A 16,904-nucleotide genomic window follows, 5' to 3' on the forward strand; every position below is an offset into this window, starting at 1 on the left:
ATTAGAAATTATTATTTTATTAAATGATTATTGACATCATTAATTATCGATACTAAAATTTTGCACAAGGATAACTAATAGTGTAAAAACATTTTAAAGATAATTTCTAATTTTGATTATATTTTTGTTTGCGAAGTTAAAATTCCATACTTTCGTATTATTTTTTTCTTTAACCAAACACATGTTTTCTGAAGCCTGTGTCTAAGATGGACGGGATTTCTTTATTTCGTCGTCTTGGAGTTGGAGCCAAATTTGATTTAAAACGTTTCCAGTCTGATGCTGAAAGGCTTAAGGTAAATCAAGATGTTTCCTGTTCTAAAACAATTATTCAACTGTGTTGTTGTAAAGAGACATTCGGGGTTTGAACTCGATCCCTGTCGCACACGTGTTTTTTTTTTTTTTTTTTGTATGTTCATTTTAATCAATTAATCAACATTGGTTTTTATTTTATTTTACAACTTGATTTACTTGTTGTTCAATAAATTGATGAAGCAAGGTTGAAAAATTAAAACATCTAAAAAAATTTTTTTTTGTCACGTCAATGAAAAAAACTCTACGTGTTTATTTGGCAGACTTGAACGAGAATGACATAATTTTAACTGGTATTTTTTTTGTTTTACGACCAGCGTAGTATAAACACCCCCAAACCTCCGCATGTTAAGAACGGCTTTCAGAATAAACACGCCCAACCTCGAAAACTATATTACATACTATAAAAATTGGTGCTAGTGCGGAGTGCGCTATTTTTTAAATCGTATTTCCAAGTTTAATTAAAGTTTTATGTTTTTTTTATTCAATTGTAAGGTTAAAGTACAGAATAGGTACAAAACACCCTCCCCATGTTAAGAATGGCTTTTTAAATAATAACGTTATTATTTACGTCCGGATCACTCTCTGCACTAGTACCTAAAAATTATAGGGGGGTGGGGATGATTCTCGTTCAGGTCCTCCTAAATAATTCTTGACAGCGACAAAATAAACTGATATTTGTTCGCAACAGATCCGAATACACCTGTAAACAGTTCAATAGCAAAGAAAACAAGGTACTTATACAGACATTATCAAGACATTAAAAAAATGAAAATATCGAAGAAAAGAAAAAGTTAGGTACTCCATGGCGACCAGCAAAAAAAATTAAGGAGTAAATGTTTACTTTAACTACAACAGAATACCGACCAATAAAATTTGTTTTTTTACAGGTTTTCGGGGTCGCTGACAACGAATCTGATACTCAAACCCGTCGCAAATTTACCGTTTGCATGGTATTAACCCCTGAACCCTCGCGCTATTTTGTGCCAACTCTCATCGCCATCGTTTATGCTATTCTTACATGATGCGTTCGCGCATGGACACGCGTAGTAAGGTGACTTGTCACATCGCGGAAGAATTTTTTTAGCAGACATTTAAAATAACAGGAAAGTTTTCAAAAACAAAATGTGGTTCATTTTTCTGTGTTACGTAATTTTTTATGCTTTTTTTAATTGATCTAAAAAATTTAAGTTCACGAGCGGTCTACAAAAGCATTTTTATTTTTCGATTTTTAATTTTTTTTTTTTTTTTTTGGAGGGGGGGGTCAATTATAAAACTCGTACAATATTTAACAGGTGCTTCTGCAGTTTAATTTACCGTTTTTCCGTAAGTAACGCGCCGACATACACCGAGCAGAAGAACTGTTTAATTTTTCACAAAAATTCTGTTTACATTGAGAGGTAGGGTGATGGATGGAGTTCTGGGCAGCAACTGCTAGAAAGACCTTATCCTGCTTTGACAGAGTTCAAAATAGACTTCGTAGCCGAGTAGGGGATGCCTTTTTATCTTCCCTGCAACCTCTTTCTCACAGAAGAGACATTGCGAGCCTGTCTTTGCTTTATCATTTTCATGGCAAGTGCTCATCTGAGCTCCAATCTATGGTCCCCCCCCTTGCCAAAATTTCACGAGAAACACTTGTCTAGCTGAAAACACTATCAATAATTCCCCCCACTCTTTATCCGTGCCTACCTAAGTGTAGATTCCATGAACAAAGCTTCTTTCTTAGAACTGCACACCTGTGGAATTGTTTGCCTGCTTTCCAGCTGACTACAATATGGCCATCTTCAAATCCAATGTAAACAAGTTATTGAGGAGTTGTTCCCCTTAAGTAATCCAATTTTACCAAATTTACACTTCTAACGATTCCTATGATATTGTCCCATTGACCACTGTACACTCTTTAACCCTTATCCTCGAGTGGCCTCTGGGTATTGATAAGTGGTGACTCCTATGAAAAAATCATATTAAATTGACTCCACATAGGAGTTTCACACTTAATCCACAATTATTTATTAAAACAAGAACAACAGTCAAAGTGTCAATGTGGATATATACTAACTATAAAATATATATTTGAGATTTGTAAAAACATGAACTTTCTAAGAGGAAAATATTTTAATAAACAAAAATGGGAAAAAATACTTTAAAAAATCAAAATCAAAAAGATCATGGACTTCTTTTGAAAAAAATAGGAATATGCAACAAAGTCTAAATTTTTTTACCACCAATATGAAAAGTTGCAAAATTCTAAATGCACATAGCAAACAAAATATCAACATTTATATAAACATAAAATCACAAACTAAATACAGCAAACATCTATTTACAAAACAACCACTCTAGCATGAAATAATCCCGAAGGTAGATATGCCACTTAACAAACAAAGGAAAAAATATTTGAAGATATAACTATAAGAACTTAAAGCATAAACTCCTCCTAGAGTTACTGGTGCCGACATTAAATAGTGTGAAAAAGGGTTGATATGCTGCAAAACAAAACAACCAACCAACCAAAGTTTTCAGGGTGATCACATGTAATTGCCCCTACTCCTACTACTAACCCAAAGTCCAAGTGACAAGTCTCCTCCTCTTACAAAGACCTACTTAAAACCAAACAAACCACACAGACCCTAAAATCTAAGATTATTTTACATTAAATTATATTTTTGTTGTTGTTTTTTTTTTTTCTGTAAAATGTTTTTGTATGTTCATATATAATTTCCTTTTTTTTTTTTTTTTTTTTTTTTTTTACATGGAGTTCACCACTTATCAAGGCCCAATGGCCACTCAGGGATAAGGGTTATTGTGTGTACAGTAATCAAAGGGATAGTGTAGCAATAGTATTGGAGAATTGGTAAGGTGTCATTACTTGGGGGGGGCGGTTCATCAGGAATTTGTTTGCGTTGGACTTGAAGATGTAATTTTCTAAAAAGGGAGAATCACATTTTGGAGAAGCAGCTCAGGGTGATTTAACAGGTGGCAATTTTTCAATAATACTAAAGAAATCCTGCAATACATTAAAACAGTCCTAGTATCAGGGTTTTTTTTGTTTGTTTTTTTTGTATATGAATAGCATTAAAATTCGACTTTGAATTCTCTACCTTTTTTTTTTTTTTTTTTTTTTTTTTTTTTTTAATGCATTTACAGAATTTTTATGGTATTGCAACATATTTATGTACATTTACTGCAGATTACTTACAAACCATTAATTTCTGGATATTCATGCCATATTCGGGTTCCTTGCATAAAAATACACTTATATAGCAAATTTCATTTCTTAACCTTGTGTTTTACCAAAGATATAGCATTTTTACCGAAAAGGTAGTGTAAAAACTGATGAAACTCATATGGTCTTAACCTTTTATGACCTAGTTGCACTAATTCGTTCAGTCATAAATAAATGAATATAACAGCATAAATAAGGTGGGAATTAATTTAAACACACCTTGTACGTATAATTTCAGTATCTGGATAAGATGCCAGATACCTCCAAATTGCAACTGTTCATTGCTTACATTCAGTATTCCGCCATCTAAAATTAACAATAAATATTTTTTTTAATCATCTACATCATAATTCAGGTCATAAAGGGTTAAAGAGGGAAGAATATCCAAACGTGCGAGGCACAAAAATAATCATAGCTTCTTTATTTTTAGTCAGATTTAAAAAAAATTTTTTGATTCTGTTAGATCATCAAGCTCTTTCTATGTATTATTGAGATATTTTAAGCAATTTTAATTTTTTCATGTGTATTGCTACAGGCAATCCTCATATAAGCAAGTGTAGGGTTGACAGAATTTTATTTGGGCTTCGAATACTGTGATTTTTTTTTTTTATGTTTGGTTGGGTTTACTTGTAGGGAGAAATATTCTCATGTCAGGTTATCGTGACAAACCCTTAGACACTCAAGGTCAGTGTCTAAAAGTATGCATTCAAGTTCTCTCCTGTCAGCATTGTATGTGTTGTTTAATGATTATATTTTTTTATTATTTTCAGTTGATTGAGGTGAAAAGACCTGAGGCTGCAGACAATGTTTCCCCAATTCCCAAAGCAGAAAAATGCAAAGTGGAAGAAAAAGAAAATAAAATTGATGGTAACTGATTTTTATTTCTGCCATACAACAATGAACCACATCCAGATGTTGTTTTTCTTTGATTGAAATATATTCCAATTAAAGTTTCTTAAAAAAATTGTAATATTAAAAGGCAGAATCACACATTTTATTTTTTGTATCATGTCAAATACAGTATTACTAATTTAATATTCCAAACCATTTTTCAAAACAAAAGGTTTGTTTACTTGGATTTTTTTTTTAATATATTCTGTAGAAATTTACACTTAATCACAGGTTTACCTATGATTAAGTGTAAATTTCTTAAATAATTTAAAAAATTATATTATTTCTATATTATTATATAATTTAACAAATTATATTATTTGAGAATATAAAGTTTTTGTCTTTTTTTTTTTTTTTTAAATTATGTTCAAACCAAAGCAGTTCTTGCATCACCATGTGTAAAGCTATTGTGGTCCATGGTGTATATCTTGGTATGGTTGCACCGGCAAAAATATTCTAAAGTGGAATCTTACCATTCTCGCACAGCTTCACAAGATCCTGGGGTACGATTGTCACATTTCGATTTAGAGCAACAATTGATCATTGTTTTGTTTTGTTTTTTTTTGTTTTTTTTTTTGTTTGTTTTTTTTTTAATCATGTTACCTTTATATCCTCAAAAGTGTGAACAGGTTATAGTCACATTTAGGTTTCTCATTATTTTTCTGCAGAGAATTAATTATCTAGAGTTCAGCAGCAAATAGGACCATAAGCAGTTGTATCTTGAACACTTGATAAAAAATAGTGAACAAGATATTTTATATAAAAATGGTATTTATTTTTATTTCTGCATTCCAAAAATCACAAAATTCAGATTGTCAGTGCTGGACAAAAGGCATCCTGTCTGATAAGTTTTCAACAACTGCCTGTTTCTTTCTCATGATGAGAAAAAGAAAAGCTCTGTGCAACGAAAGAAAGAAAGAATCAACCAAAGGAAAGAAAATAAGAAAAACAAATAACTTGTAGTATTTTATTCTCCAGCCCACACATCTCTTGATGGTGTCATCACAAGCTATTAGCTATAAATGATTTAATTTTCAACCTTTCAAACACTGAGTGACCTGAGCTATTAACAACAATTTTAACAGCAGGGGCAAAAAAAATTTTGATTGAGAAGACTATTTTTAATGGCAAGTACAGTTATATTCATATTTACTTGCCTCCCCACAAGGGCAAAGTTAGACACATGATCAGTTCTTAATGTAGAAAAGTGCAGCTCCCCCAAAAAGAGCACTACTCTTTGTGCTACATATAGTTTAAACATAATCTAAGCAATTTCATCAAAGCTGAACTGAAAAGTTATGTCAATTATTTCAAAGCTGATAAAACAAGATTCATTTCTTTCTCTGCCCGACACACAAACACATTTTTTTCTGTTTCTCTCCTTCTCTCACTGAACACTTCAACTGAAATTGATAAGTTTGCTATAAAAGTCGGAAGCCAATGTATTTTTTTTATTATCCAGAAGAGTTCATTAGTAAAGACTGGTAATTTGCTTATTTTGAAAAGTAGAGTTCTTTTTTCTAAGATAAAATTGCATGCAACCAAACTATAACGGCTATGACTCTAGGTCAGCTAATAGTCTTATTTATATTTATGAAAAATTATTATTAAAAAAAATGTGCTGAGAGTTTTAACAGGGGGTTTAGTGTCAAAAAGAAACACAAATTGGCTCATGTTATTTTCATGAAAATAAGCTTAAAATGTTATATAGTTTGAAGCATTGTCACCAACTTAACCTATCCAATCGTCTACTTTCAAAAATTAATTTCGATCGATACTTATCCAGTTTATGACCCATCCATGGCAACTTCGCATCAGCATCTTATATAAATAGCTGGAAGATGTCGAAATGATTAATCAGCTATCAAAAGACGAGTTTCAATGAAAGTGTGAAATTCATTAAATCAAGAAAAGATTTTTAAACCAAAAATGGCTTTCAACAATGATGTCAGTGTGATTCCCTCCCCTTTCCCAATGTTAAGAATGGCTTTTTAAATAGAAAGCAATTCTTTACATAGCAAAGCGAGGAATGCTGAGTTTTGAATTAATTGTCTTGTAGTCTTTGCTTTTTTTTTTTTTTTTGTTTTACAAGGGTGACACCACTTATCAAGGCCCAAAGGCCACTCGAGGATAAGGGTTAATAGGTATACATTAGTCATTGTGATTTTAGCATAGTAAACAGTGGGAATTTTGTAACTTGGATTACTTCGGGGGACGATTCAATTAGAACTTGTTCACATTGGACTTTTTCTTTTCTTTTTTTTTTTTTCATAGGTATAAACTCATTATCAAGGCCAAGAGGCCACTCAAGGATAAGGGTTAAAGAGTGTACAGTAAAAATTGGACAATATAATATAATTTGGTATCTTTTAGCTGTTTTTGTAGCTTGCTAGGAGATGCCAATGCAAAGGTGGTGGATTAAGTACCTTTCAATTAACTCAAAATCATACCCAGTTTTCAGGGATGTCACTATGGATGTATGTTATGTAGTGATCCTGCCAGGCTGGAGACAATTTTGTTACTGTCATAGAAAAGTAAAGATGCTTCTTACATAAATTATTCAATTAATTCGAGAGTATAATGTTAGATGAATGGTTTGTAAGCTGCAAAAAATGGATAGAAAGTAAAAAAGGGCTAGGAGATGTATGGATCCTCGAATCTTGAATAACCTCTATCAGTTGGGATTGATCACTCTTACCAAATTTCATCTTGCTAGTTTAGAAGTAGTAAGTACACAGGCAGACATAATTCTCTAATATTAGTATAGATTTGCATCAGAATTTATTATCTTAAAATGTCCGACAAATATGCTCCTCAAATGCACTGGCAAAATAAGTTAAGCTATGTATCAATTGGATTATTCAATCATATTTTAGATGTGTATATCTATTAACCTTCCATGCTTGAGTTGAAACCCATATTCTTATATCTAATACACAGATTGAATGAACAGTAGGTCTATGACAACAGCATATTCTTATTATTTTATATCCAACACAGTTAGACACAGTTAATCAACCGAGAACCACATCACTCTATATAAAAGCATATAAGATATCAACGGATACACACTCGAGAGTCAAAACAATGAAAAGGATATGCTGTTTGCTGTTGTCATAGCTCTAATGATCAGTTAAGAGTATGTGTTTTTGTTTGAATACATTTACCCATTTACAAAATTGAATTCTTCAGTTTTATACATTTATTTGATTCAGGCTTGTAAAAAAAAATTGAATTCTCCAATTTGGTACATGTATACAATTCAAGCTTGTAAAAATTGCTGGTTCAAATTTTTTGTTTAAAATTCTTTCATTATTTTTTAGATTCTGAATCAAGTGATGATGACGGAATTGAGATTCTACCAAATCTACAATTAAAATTACCAGAAAAGACAAAAAAGAAAAAGAAAACTGCTGAGAAAGTCGAAAGTCTGAAAAAAGAAATGGTAAAAACATTTTTTTTTTTTTTAATACCATTATTTCTTTCTTTCTAGCTAAAAAAATTTTTAATTTATCAAAAATTTTACTCCCAAATGTGAACAGACATCTTGCTGCACAACTCCCTACATAGTGCTCGCTTGGGGAGAGGGGGAGTTAAAACTGCCTTTAATAATATTCTAACTTGCTTACTAGTCATATATATATATATCCGATGGTGAGGCCCCAGCTTGCGGGCTTTGGGGAGTGTGGAGCCACCCTTTAATTGCCATTGCTCCCAGGTCCACTCTGACCCGGAGTGGTAGTACCTGTTAGGGTCCCAACTATGGGTTAAATAGAAACCGACTTGCAAAAAACAAATATATTCTATTAAAAAAGTTTTCTTCAAAATCACCGGATTCTGCATTAAATAACCTGGAAAGGATTGATATGCCGTAAAACAAAAACAACCAACCAACCAACCATATATATATATGTATATATATATATATCCTTTTTTGGCGATTTTATAAGTTCCAAATGTCAGCGACTATTGATCACAATTTAACAAATGAAGGCTCATTGGAAAGGTAATGACGTGAATTGTGTAGTGGGCTTTGTTATATTTGCCCTTAAGGTCTCACATTAAGGAGATCATTCATCATCCAGAGCCGATTTTTGGCACTTTTTACAGCCATAAAATGTTTTCCTAGTTTTGCATATGAATTACAAAATATCTGATATTTCCTTAAAACTTCTAGTCTTGATGGAGGAGAGATTAAAACTTGCTGCTATGGTTTCAAATGATCTGAAATAACAGCACGATGTGACTTTATTCCAAATATTTCTAATATGTTATATCTCCCCTCTTCGACTTTCATACATTAAGTACATTTCGCAATGTATGAGGATTATTTGATATTGGAAATATTTATAACCATACCCTATTTCCAAAAGAGAGGAAATATAGCATATGAGAAATATTTGAAATCAAGTCTCCCCTTGCTGTTATTTCAGATCATTTGAAACGATTGCAGAAAGTTTTAGTCTTCCCATTATCAAGGCCAGAGGTTTTTGGGGAGCTTTTTTCTTTTGTTTTTTTTTTTTGGAGGGGGGGGGGGTACTAACTTTTTCGCATGAAACACCCAAAAATATGCAAAATATATCTCTCATCACAGAAATTATTTTTAGCTAACTGCCCTAAAAAGCTAGAATGGCCCAGAATTTTAAAGTGAATATGTGGAAGTGGGGACATGCAACTCTCTCTGAAGAGACTCACCACATAGTCAAGAACAGAACTTCTGCCGAAGGGGATACGTTGTTCCAGTGTGTCAACAGAATTAGCAGATTATATTGAAATACTCACTAAATGTATCTTCAGGGCTTTATTTATTTTTTATTTTATTTTATTTTATTTTTTTGCAGGAAAGTTTTGCCATCTTCCTAGATGCAGCACTTGGTATTCCCAAATGATCATCCATCTAGTACTGACCAGATTTAGCATTGCTTAACTTCGGTGTCAATGTGCTTATGCCATATATCTGAATATATATCTACATTAAAATTTATTTTGCCCATTAGACTGAATCTAATTGATTCTTTTTGGGAGAGCTTGTGGATACCGTCACAAGCTATGAACTTGACTCTATCATCATCATATTGTAGAAGATATCGCAAACCAGACTTTCTAATGTGCTAAAGTGGGGAAATATAGTAAAATTTCCTACAGTTTCAACTTGTGATAATCCTTTAGTTAAGGGATTATTTTAGATAAAATTGGCTTGTAAATAAAATTTAACCTTTTCTTTTTATAAATGTACAATTATTTCTCTTGTGTTTTCTTTTTCTTCAAATTAAGCTACTATTTTCATGTATTGTGGTAATTATTCACTAATATTGATGAGGAGATGTATGAATCTGTAATTTCCTTCGGCTATGAGTAAAAATAGCAACTTGTATTCACCGAATCATGTACCAAATGTACATAGTGTTTTTTTTGGGGGGGGGGTCAGCTTTAAATAACCTGAAGAATTGATTTTTTTTATAAAACAAACTTATTTTTCCAATATCTTTATTAAATTAAAAAATAAAATTGATTCTAAAAAGAAAACACTAAAACTGGCAAATGCTTGATTTTTTTTTAGTTGCGTGAAATCCGCAATAAGAATAAGATTCATGTACACGGTCAAGATGTTGCAAATCCTGTGACCAGTTTTGAACAATTGAAGGAGGAATACAATCTTCACACATCCATTTTAGAAAACATTCGAAAGACCCACTACACAAGTCCAACACCGATCCAGATGCAGGCTATTCCAGTCATGATGCAGGTAAATCTTTGATCATTGTTTCAATTTGATAGAATCTCTCAAATAAGCTTGTCTGAAGATATCGGCTTCCTGACTTAAAATGCACTAATCATTGATGTTAATGGGTTTTTTTCCCTTTCTCTTTGCAAAATTATCATTATGCAAAGCCAAAAACAACAATTTTCCTCTACAAAACAACCAAACAAACACCATAGATAAATATTTGAATATATAACGAACTTGAAACATAAAAGCTTTTTTCAAAATTACTGGATTTGCCATTAAATAAGCTGATAAAAGGTTGATATACCATAAAACAATATAACAACCTGTCTGATCTTTGAAGTTAAAAATTTGGAAACAAACTTGTATATTTGGATTATTTTGATTGTTCATGCTATGCTTTTTATTTGGATTATTTCTGGTGAAAATAATCCAAATAAAATTAAATACATACAAATCACTCATCTCAAAGGATTCTAATATAAATAATATATAAGGACACAGATCGTTTTTACAATCTGTGCCCTTATATATTATTTTTATTAGAATCCTTTGAGATAAGTAATTTTTATATTTAATTATTTATATAAAGATATATAAGTCTGCAAATAAATATATCTATGCCCCCCTCCCCCATGGAATAAAGATTTCAGTTCAAAATTATATATAGGTTTAACATAAAATGTTTGCACCTGAAGGTCGGAGGTTACATCAACCAAAACATTGTAAAATTAACAACCAAGATGAAAATGATAGTCAGAATAATGCAAATCATCAATTCTTATCTCAAACTTTCTGAAACCTAACTTATGTTTCTCTTAATCTTCTGCTTGCCTTTCTATTCAGTCTATTTCCTCTCAGAAACTACTGGGTTGATCTTGTTGAAATTTTGGATGGACCTTTGTTATAAGGTGCAGCAAACAAAGTATTATGGTATCCTTCGATGCACATATAGGGATTAATAGGAATTAGTCTTTAATGCAGTCACTACAATACCACATTAAGTTTGACATTAAGCACACATTCTAAGTCAACAATCTATAATTTCTGCCTGTTTTTAACAGACTAAAAAGTCTAATTTGGCAATATTTCTGAGATGAAGTATTTTATTTACAACTAACTATCCTTATCTTGTATTATCTGGGAGTCTTTTTACTTTCAATTTTGTTTTGCTTTTTTTTATCTACATATTTTTTTAATGGTTTTTATTTCACATAAACATTTTAGAAAGCAAACACCTATAGACCCTTTTTTTAAAAGTATGCATAGTTCTTCAATATTTGGGGGGGGGGGGTTCTAAGTTTTTTCATGTGCTGTAATTCTTTTTCCCCAGAGACGAGAGATCCTTGCCTGCGCTCCCACCGGATCTGGTAAAACCGCTGCCTTTATTCTTCCTCTTCTTCACCATTTGCAAGAACCCAGGAATACAGGTGTCCGTGCCGTTGTCTTGGCGCCAACAAGAGAGTTGGCCAGTCAGGTAAAATAGCATTTGAACATCTTAAAAATCTTTTTAGCAAGTTTTAAAATATTTTGGCAATTTCAGTTTCTTAACCAGGCAAACATTTGTTCTCAAAGAGAATAATTGTTAAAACCCAAGAAATGGTCTATGACAAGAATCAAAATCTGACTGTTTTCACAATATCATAGTTTCTCCAAATGAAGAGATGTGGGAATTGAATGGTTTTTAATGTAAAAAAAATGTAAAGTAGTGCTTATACAATATAGAGCGCAGGTAATAATTGAATTCCAGATAAAACCTCTTTGATATACTTATGTATCATACAAAGATAAGTATCCTCACTAAAAATTAGGGCAAATTGTTGAGTATAATTTTAATTAACGATAAAAATCAGTTTTTGTATTTTACTGATACGTTCAGTCATAAATCATTCATAGTCATTGCTTAAATGACAAACTGACTTATCTCCCCCTGCTTTACAAGATTTCTGCTCTTAGCAATGGCATATCAGCAAAATGCAATAAAACTGATTTTTATTTTTAATTAAAATTCTACTTGATAATTTTTCCTATTTTTTTTGGTGTAGATATCTATTTTTGTCTGACATGTAAGTCTTTTCTGTTAATTTATTTGGAACTGCGATTTTCAATTATGTAAATGTGATCTTCATTTGTGCCCCTATACTGTACAGACACCTGTAAAGTTTTACATATTGGAATGAAAAAATATAAAATATAATAACAAATAAAACAGCAAGAGAATGAACAAGTAATTGAAATGATTTAGGAATAAAAAGATTTAAATCTGATAATTATATTTTGCTTGTTGTTCAAAAGAGAAATAAAATGATTGGTTGGATGATTGGAAATTTTATTTCAAGAAAAACAAATTTTGTTAGAATATTTAAGGCTTTAATAAAACTTTATGAAGAATATTGTACTCAATGTTGAGCATCAGTAGCAAGACATACAAATTGAGATATGATATTAAAATTTAAAGGAAAAGTAATTTAACCCAACATTCGCAATCTTGTATAACATAAAAAGAAACTGGAATCTTGGGAAGATCTCCATCATTCCAATAATCATAGGAGATACCAAGCTCATGAAAAAGGATTTCAAAAACTATCTGACAAATATATCTGATGAACCAATTGCAGGAGACATCTAAACAATTGTGCTTAAAGGGACATCTATAAATATAAAAGTGAAAATGTATATATGTTTGTATGTGTGTTCACTTTTTCTGTATGTCTACAAAAGGCTTTTTTCAGAGAACCGGTCAGTCGGTTCACAACTTTTTAAAACTTTTTATATCACATATAAATCGTAATATCTCTGAGTTAACAATGACGCTCGCCTGTCTATTTAATTTGCTCGACTTTGGGAAGATAAATATTCAACATTTATCGCTCGCCGCATGTGGGTTAGTCTTTTTTCTATAACATCTTGGGAAAAATAAAAATAAAAAAAAGCGTTCCGGCAGTAAATGAAATGCTATCCCGCAGTCAAACTTGACCTCATTAAGTCATTAAAACGTGCACCTGCCAAATCCAAGTAATTGAATAAGTTCAAACGTGTTTCCATTAGCATCTCGCGGTGGCCCAATGGTTAAAACCGTCGCACTCTTTTTTTTTTTTTTCACACTTTAATTTACAACTTTGCCTCAACAGTTCGGGTTCGATCCTCATACTTACCTACAAAACATTTTTTTTTTAAATTTTAACCCCCCCCCAGAGTTTTCACACACACCTCCAAACACCCAGACAACGCCGGGTACCCCTCGCTAGTCTGTATATATATAAAAGTGAAAATGTGTGTGTGCGCGTTTTTGTGTATGTCCAAGAAAGGCTTTTTTCCGAGAAGCAATCGGTCGTCTCACAACTTCTTAAAACTTGTTATATCGCGCCTAAATGATAATATCTACGTTAACAACCGGGGTCGCCTGTCTATTTAATTTAAACCTATGTAACTTCCGGTTTGGCAATGGGCGCAACAGCAAAGATGTTACTTTTTTTTTTTTTTTTTTTTTTGCTCAACACACACCTCCAAATACCCGGGCAACGCCAGGAACCCAGGCTAGTTTAAATTATAAAAAGGTTTCTCTAAAATTGGGAGTCTGGCATCTGGTAGGATGCTGTTAAAAAAAAAAAAAGGATTAGTTGAAATCCTTAGGTTTAACTACTTTACTAAAATAGTTGTGGTTTAATTGGAACTTTCAAAATGTGGAACACTTTATCTTCATTGCACTTGTAATTCATTGGCGAGAAAGTATATATATATATATATATATATATATATATATATATTTTTTTTTTTAGGGTAAATATTCTTTTAGAACAAATAGCTTCATCAAGTTAAAAATAATATAAGTAGCTTTAAGAATAAAATGGATGCATTCAGAAAAATGAATGTGAAGGGATAATTTGTGAGTTTATTTGATGGAATATTTCTAATTCATGCCTATTTTTTTTTTGAGATTTTTTGTTTTGTTTTGAAGTTGAGATAAACTCTTCAAATAGACAGAATAAATAAATTAGCTTTTTTACAGCCATAAAAAAGACTGATCTGGCACCTATGAAAGGCTGAATAGATAAAACATTATTCAACAACAAGTATAATCTACTTTGCTTTCTTATTATATTTCTAACATAGCATTTTGTTAATCTTCTTAAATATAAAATGAAGTAATTGTTTTCACATTTACTTTTGGCAATTATGGATGCTACACCAAAATCTTAATATGCTAAAAGTTTCCGTTAACCACCTACAACAATTTCTGCTGTGCGTTTCCTGAAACAATAATTATCTCCCATTTCTTTAAAAATATCCTTACATTTATTCTGATCTATCTGCCTTTTACAAATACATCTTCCACAAAGAAGGTGGCAAACCTTTTCACTCACTCATATTTATTTCCTCCCACATAGCTCAAATTCACTGGGTAACTTTTTCAATAACAACGAAGGGTGCTTGTAGAGTAGTTTGAATTTGTGCTACAGGTTATAATTCTGATCCTTTTTGTTTTGGAAGAAAATGTAACAAAGAGTTGTGATGGGTGATTTGAAAATGTAGAAAAAACTTTTCTTTTTTTTTTTTTTTTTTTTGTCATTAAAGGCTTTCACTTCTGATTTTAGAAAACAATGTCTTAGAAAAACTTCTGCTTCTACTAAATGCAATTTTTCTCTTTAACAGATTTACCAAGATTTCCAGCGCTTGTCTGAAGGGCGAGGATTCCGGATAAACTACATCCATAAAGCCAATTTGAAGAAAGTTAGTTCCAAATTATTTAAGAAAATTGGTATGATTTTTTTTTTTTTTTATTTAAAAAATTTTTTTTAATGGTAGAGAAGTTTAAATAGGTTAACAGAAATACATTCCCGTTATTAAAATAACCTTGAACCCGTCATCATAGGCATATTAAAATTCTGTCTGTTATTATAAATGAAGATCACAGATTAGACTTTACAGTTATATACAGATTGAATGGGATCAGAATCTAATTGACATGTACACTAAGGTGTTAAATATTCATTAAAGGAATCGTGTAGTTGTCCTTTTGTTGGCTACAGCTGAAGGTGTTCTCTTGATACTTTTCTCTGGAGGTTGGTAACTTGAAGGCTTAAATAATAAACTCTATGCAAGTTAACTAATGGACTTCTACAAGGGCCTGACAATATTTTTCGGACAGTTTGAAAAAAGTACTTCAAGGTGGTTACTAGTGCCAAAAACTTTTGAGGAGTGAAAATCCACTACTACTGTAATCATTTTTTTTTTAGTTGGCTTTGATAATTTGTTTTTTGTGATTTTTGCGAAAACTTGCGCGACACTATTTTTCAGACATGACAAAAAATCTAATTTTGTTAAGAGCTATGCGAACGAACACCCCATAATTTTATTATACCATATTTCTTTAATCTGAAACATAATTATCAAAGTATACTTACGCAGATAAATATGAAAAGTCTTTATCAAAGTTTGTGCCTATTTCCATTCTATGGAGGCCAGGCGCGAACGCAGACCCCACAATTTTTATTATACCATCCCTATTTAAGTTAAAACATACTAATCAAAGTATTATTATGTACATCTATATCAAAAACACTTGTAAACGTTTTTTTTTAATTTTTTATTTCCATACTTTGTGGACCAGGCGCGTACGCAGACCCCACAATTTTAATGAATCCTCATTATGCCAGATCAAACATACCCATTCCTGTGTCTCGATACATCTTCTATGATTATATGTGATCAATTTTCTATAATAGTCAACCATATAGGAGCCTATTCGTGACCAAACACATACACAGATTTTCAGCTTATGTACCTATTTACAATGCCTCCCCACGGGACAGTTAGACACCAGGGTCGTTTTTTAACGTGGAGAAAAGGAACAAAAATAAAAATTGTCTCAGTCGTGAAGGATTTCTCCTCCACTGAAAGAGAACGAGAAATGGAAGTGCCGCATCTGAAGAACAGATGGTATTTATTTGCTCCCCCACCGAGCAAATTAGGCACAAGGCCAATTTTTAATGTGAGGAGTGAAGGGAGGGGGAAGGGAAAAAGGGGACCAGCTCCCGAGAGGTGGGAAATGGGAGCTGGTTAAAGGTCAGGCATGTGGTGTTGCCCCCACATCTGGTCTTTGCTAGTCATAGCTAGTCATAGCTTGCAGTATCTGCCGGAACAGATGGTATTTATTTGCTCCCCCACCGAGCAAATTAGGCACAAGGCCGATTTTTAATGTGAGGAGTGAAGGGAGGGGGAAGGGAAAAAGGGGACCAGCTCCCGAGAGGTGGGAAATGGGAGCTGGTTAAATGTCAGGCATGTGGGGTTGCCCCCACATCTGGTCTTTGCTAGTCATAGCTAGTCATAGCTTGCAGTATCTGTCGGAACAGATGGTATTTATTTGCTCCCCCACTGAGCAAATTAGGCACAAGGCCGTTTTTAATGTGAGGTAAAAACCAGCTCCCCTAAAAGGGGTCACTCTGGTTACCAAAAATAATAATTGTCCAAGTATAGAGGGTTTCCCCTCCATTGACTGGTACAAACCATCTTAAGTGCAGCATCTGCCGGAACAGATACTACACTTTGATCTTGGCCAATATATATATATATATATATATATATATATACCTTACAGCCCACACAACTGGACTGATAATAACCAAACCTTACATGATGATGGTCTCTGACCTAGGGATGGTGCACACTATTTTCAAGTTCAAAGGTTAAGGTTGGGACTTTGCGAGTATGCAATAATTTTAAACAAAGATGAAATAAATAAGAATCAAT

At 32.4% G+C, this 16,904-nt stretch overlaps 1 protein-coding gene across 1 annotated transcript in view; it reads left to right on the forward strand.

The window, feature by feature from the left end:
- The first annotated feature begins 142 nt into the window (after positions 1-142).
- The window catches only part of LOC145276785 (putative ATP-dependent RNA helicase DDX52), a 48,043-nt gene continuing 31,281 nt past the window's right edge, over positions 143-16,904 (forward strand). Inside the window, exons 1-6 of the mRNA XM_080128088.1 lie at positions 143-293; positions 4,306-4,402; positions 7,750-7,871; positions 9,987-10,172; positions 11,488-11,631; positions 14,808-14,913. Coding sequence (XP_079984214.1) covers positions 207-293; positions 4,306-4,402; positions 7,750-7,871; positions 9,987-10,172; positions 11,488-11,631; positions 14,808-14,913 — 742 coding nt within the window. The 5' untranslated portion in view covers positions 143-206. The remainder of the gene's footprint in view (positions 294-4,305; positions 4,403-7,749; positions 7,872-9,986; positions 10,173-11,487; positions 11,632-14,807; positions 14,914-16,904) is intronic.

The sequence above is a fragment of the Euprymna scolopes genome, chromosome 1 (genome assembly GCF_053919585.1).
Source record: "Euprymna scolopes isolate OS-2025 chromosome 1, ASM5391958v1, whole genome shotgun sequence".
Lineage (NCBI taxonomy): Eukaryota > Metazoa > Mollusca > Cephalopoda > Sepiida > Sepiolidae > Euprymna > Euprymna scolopes.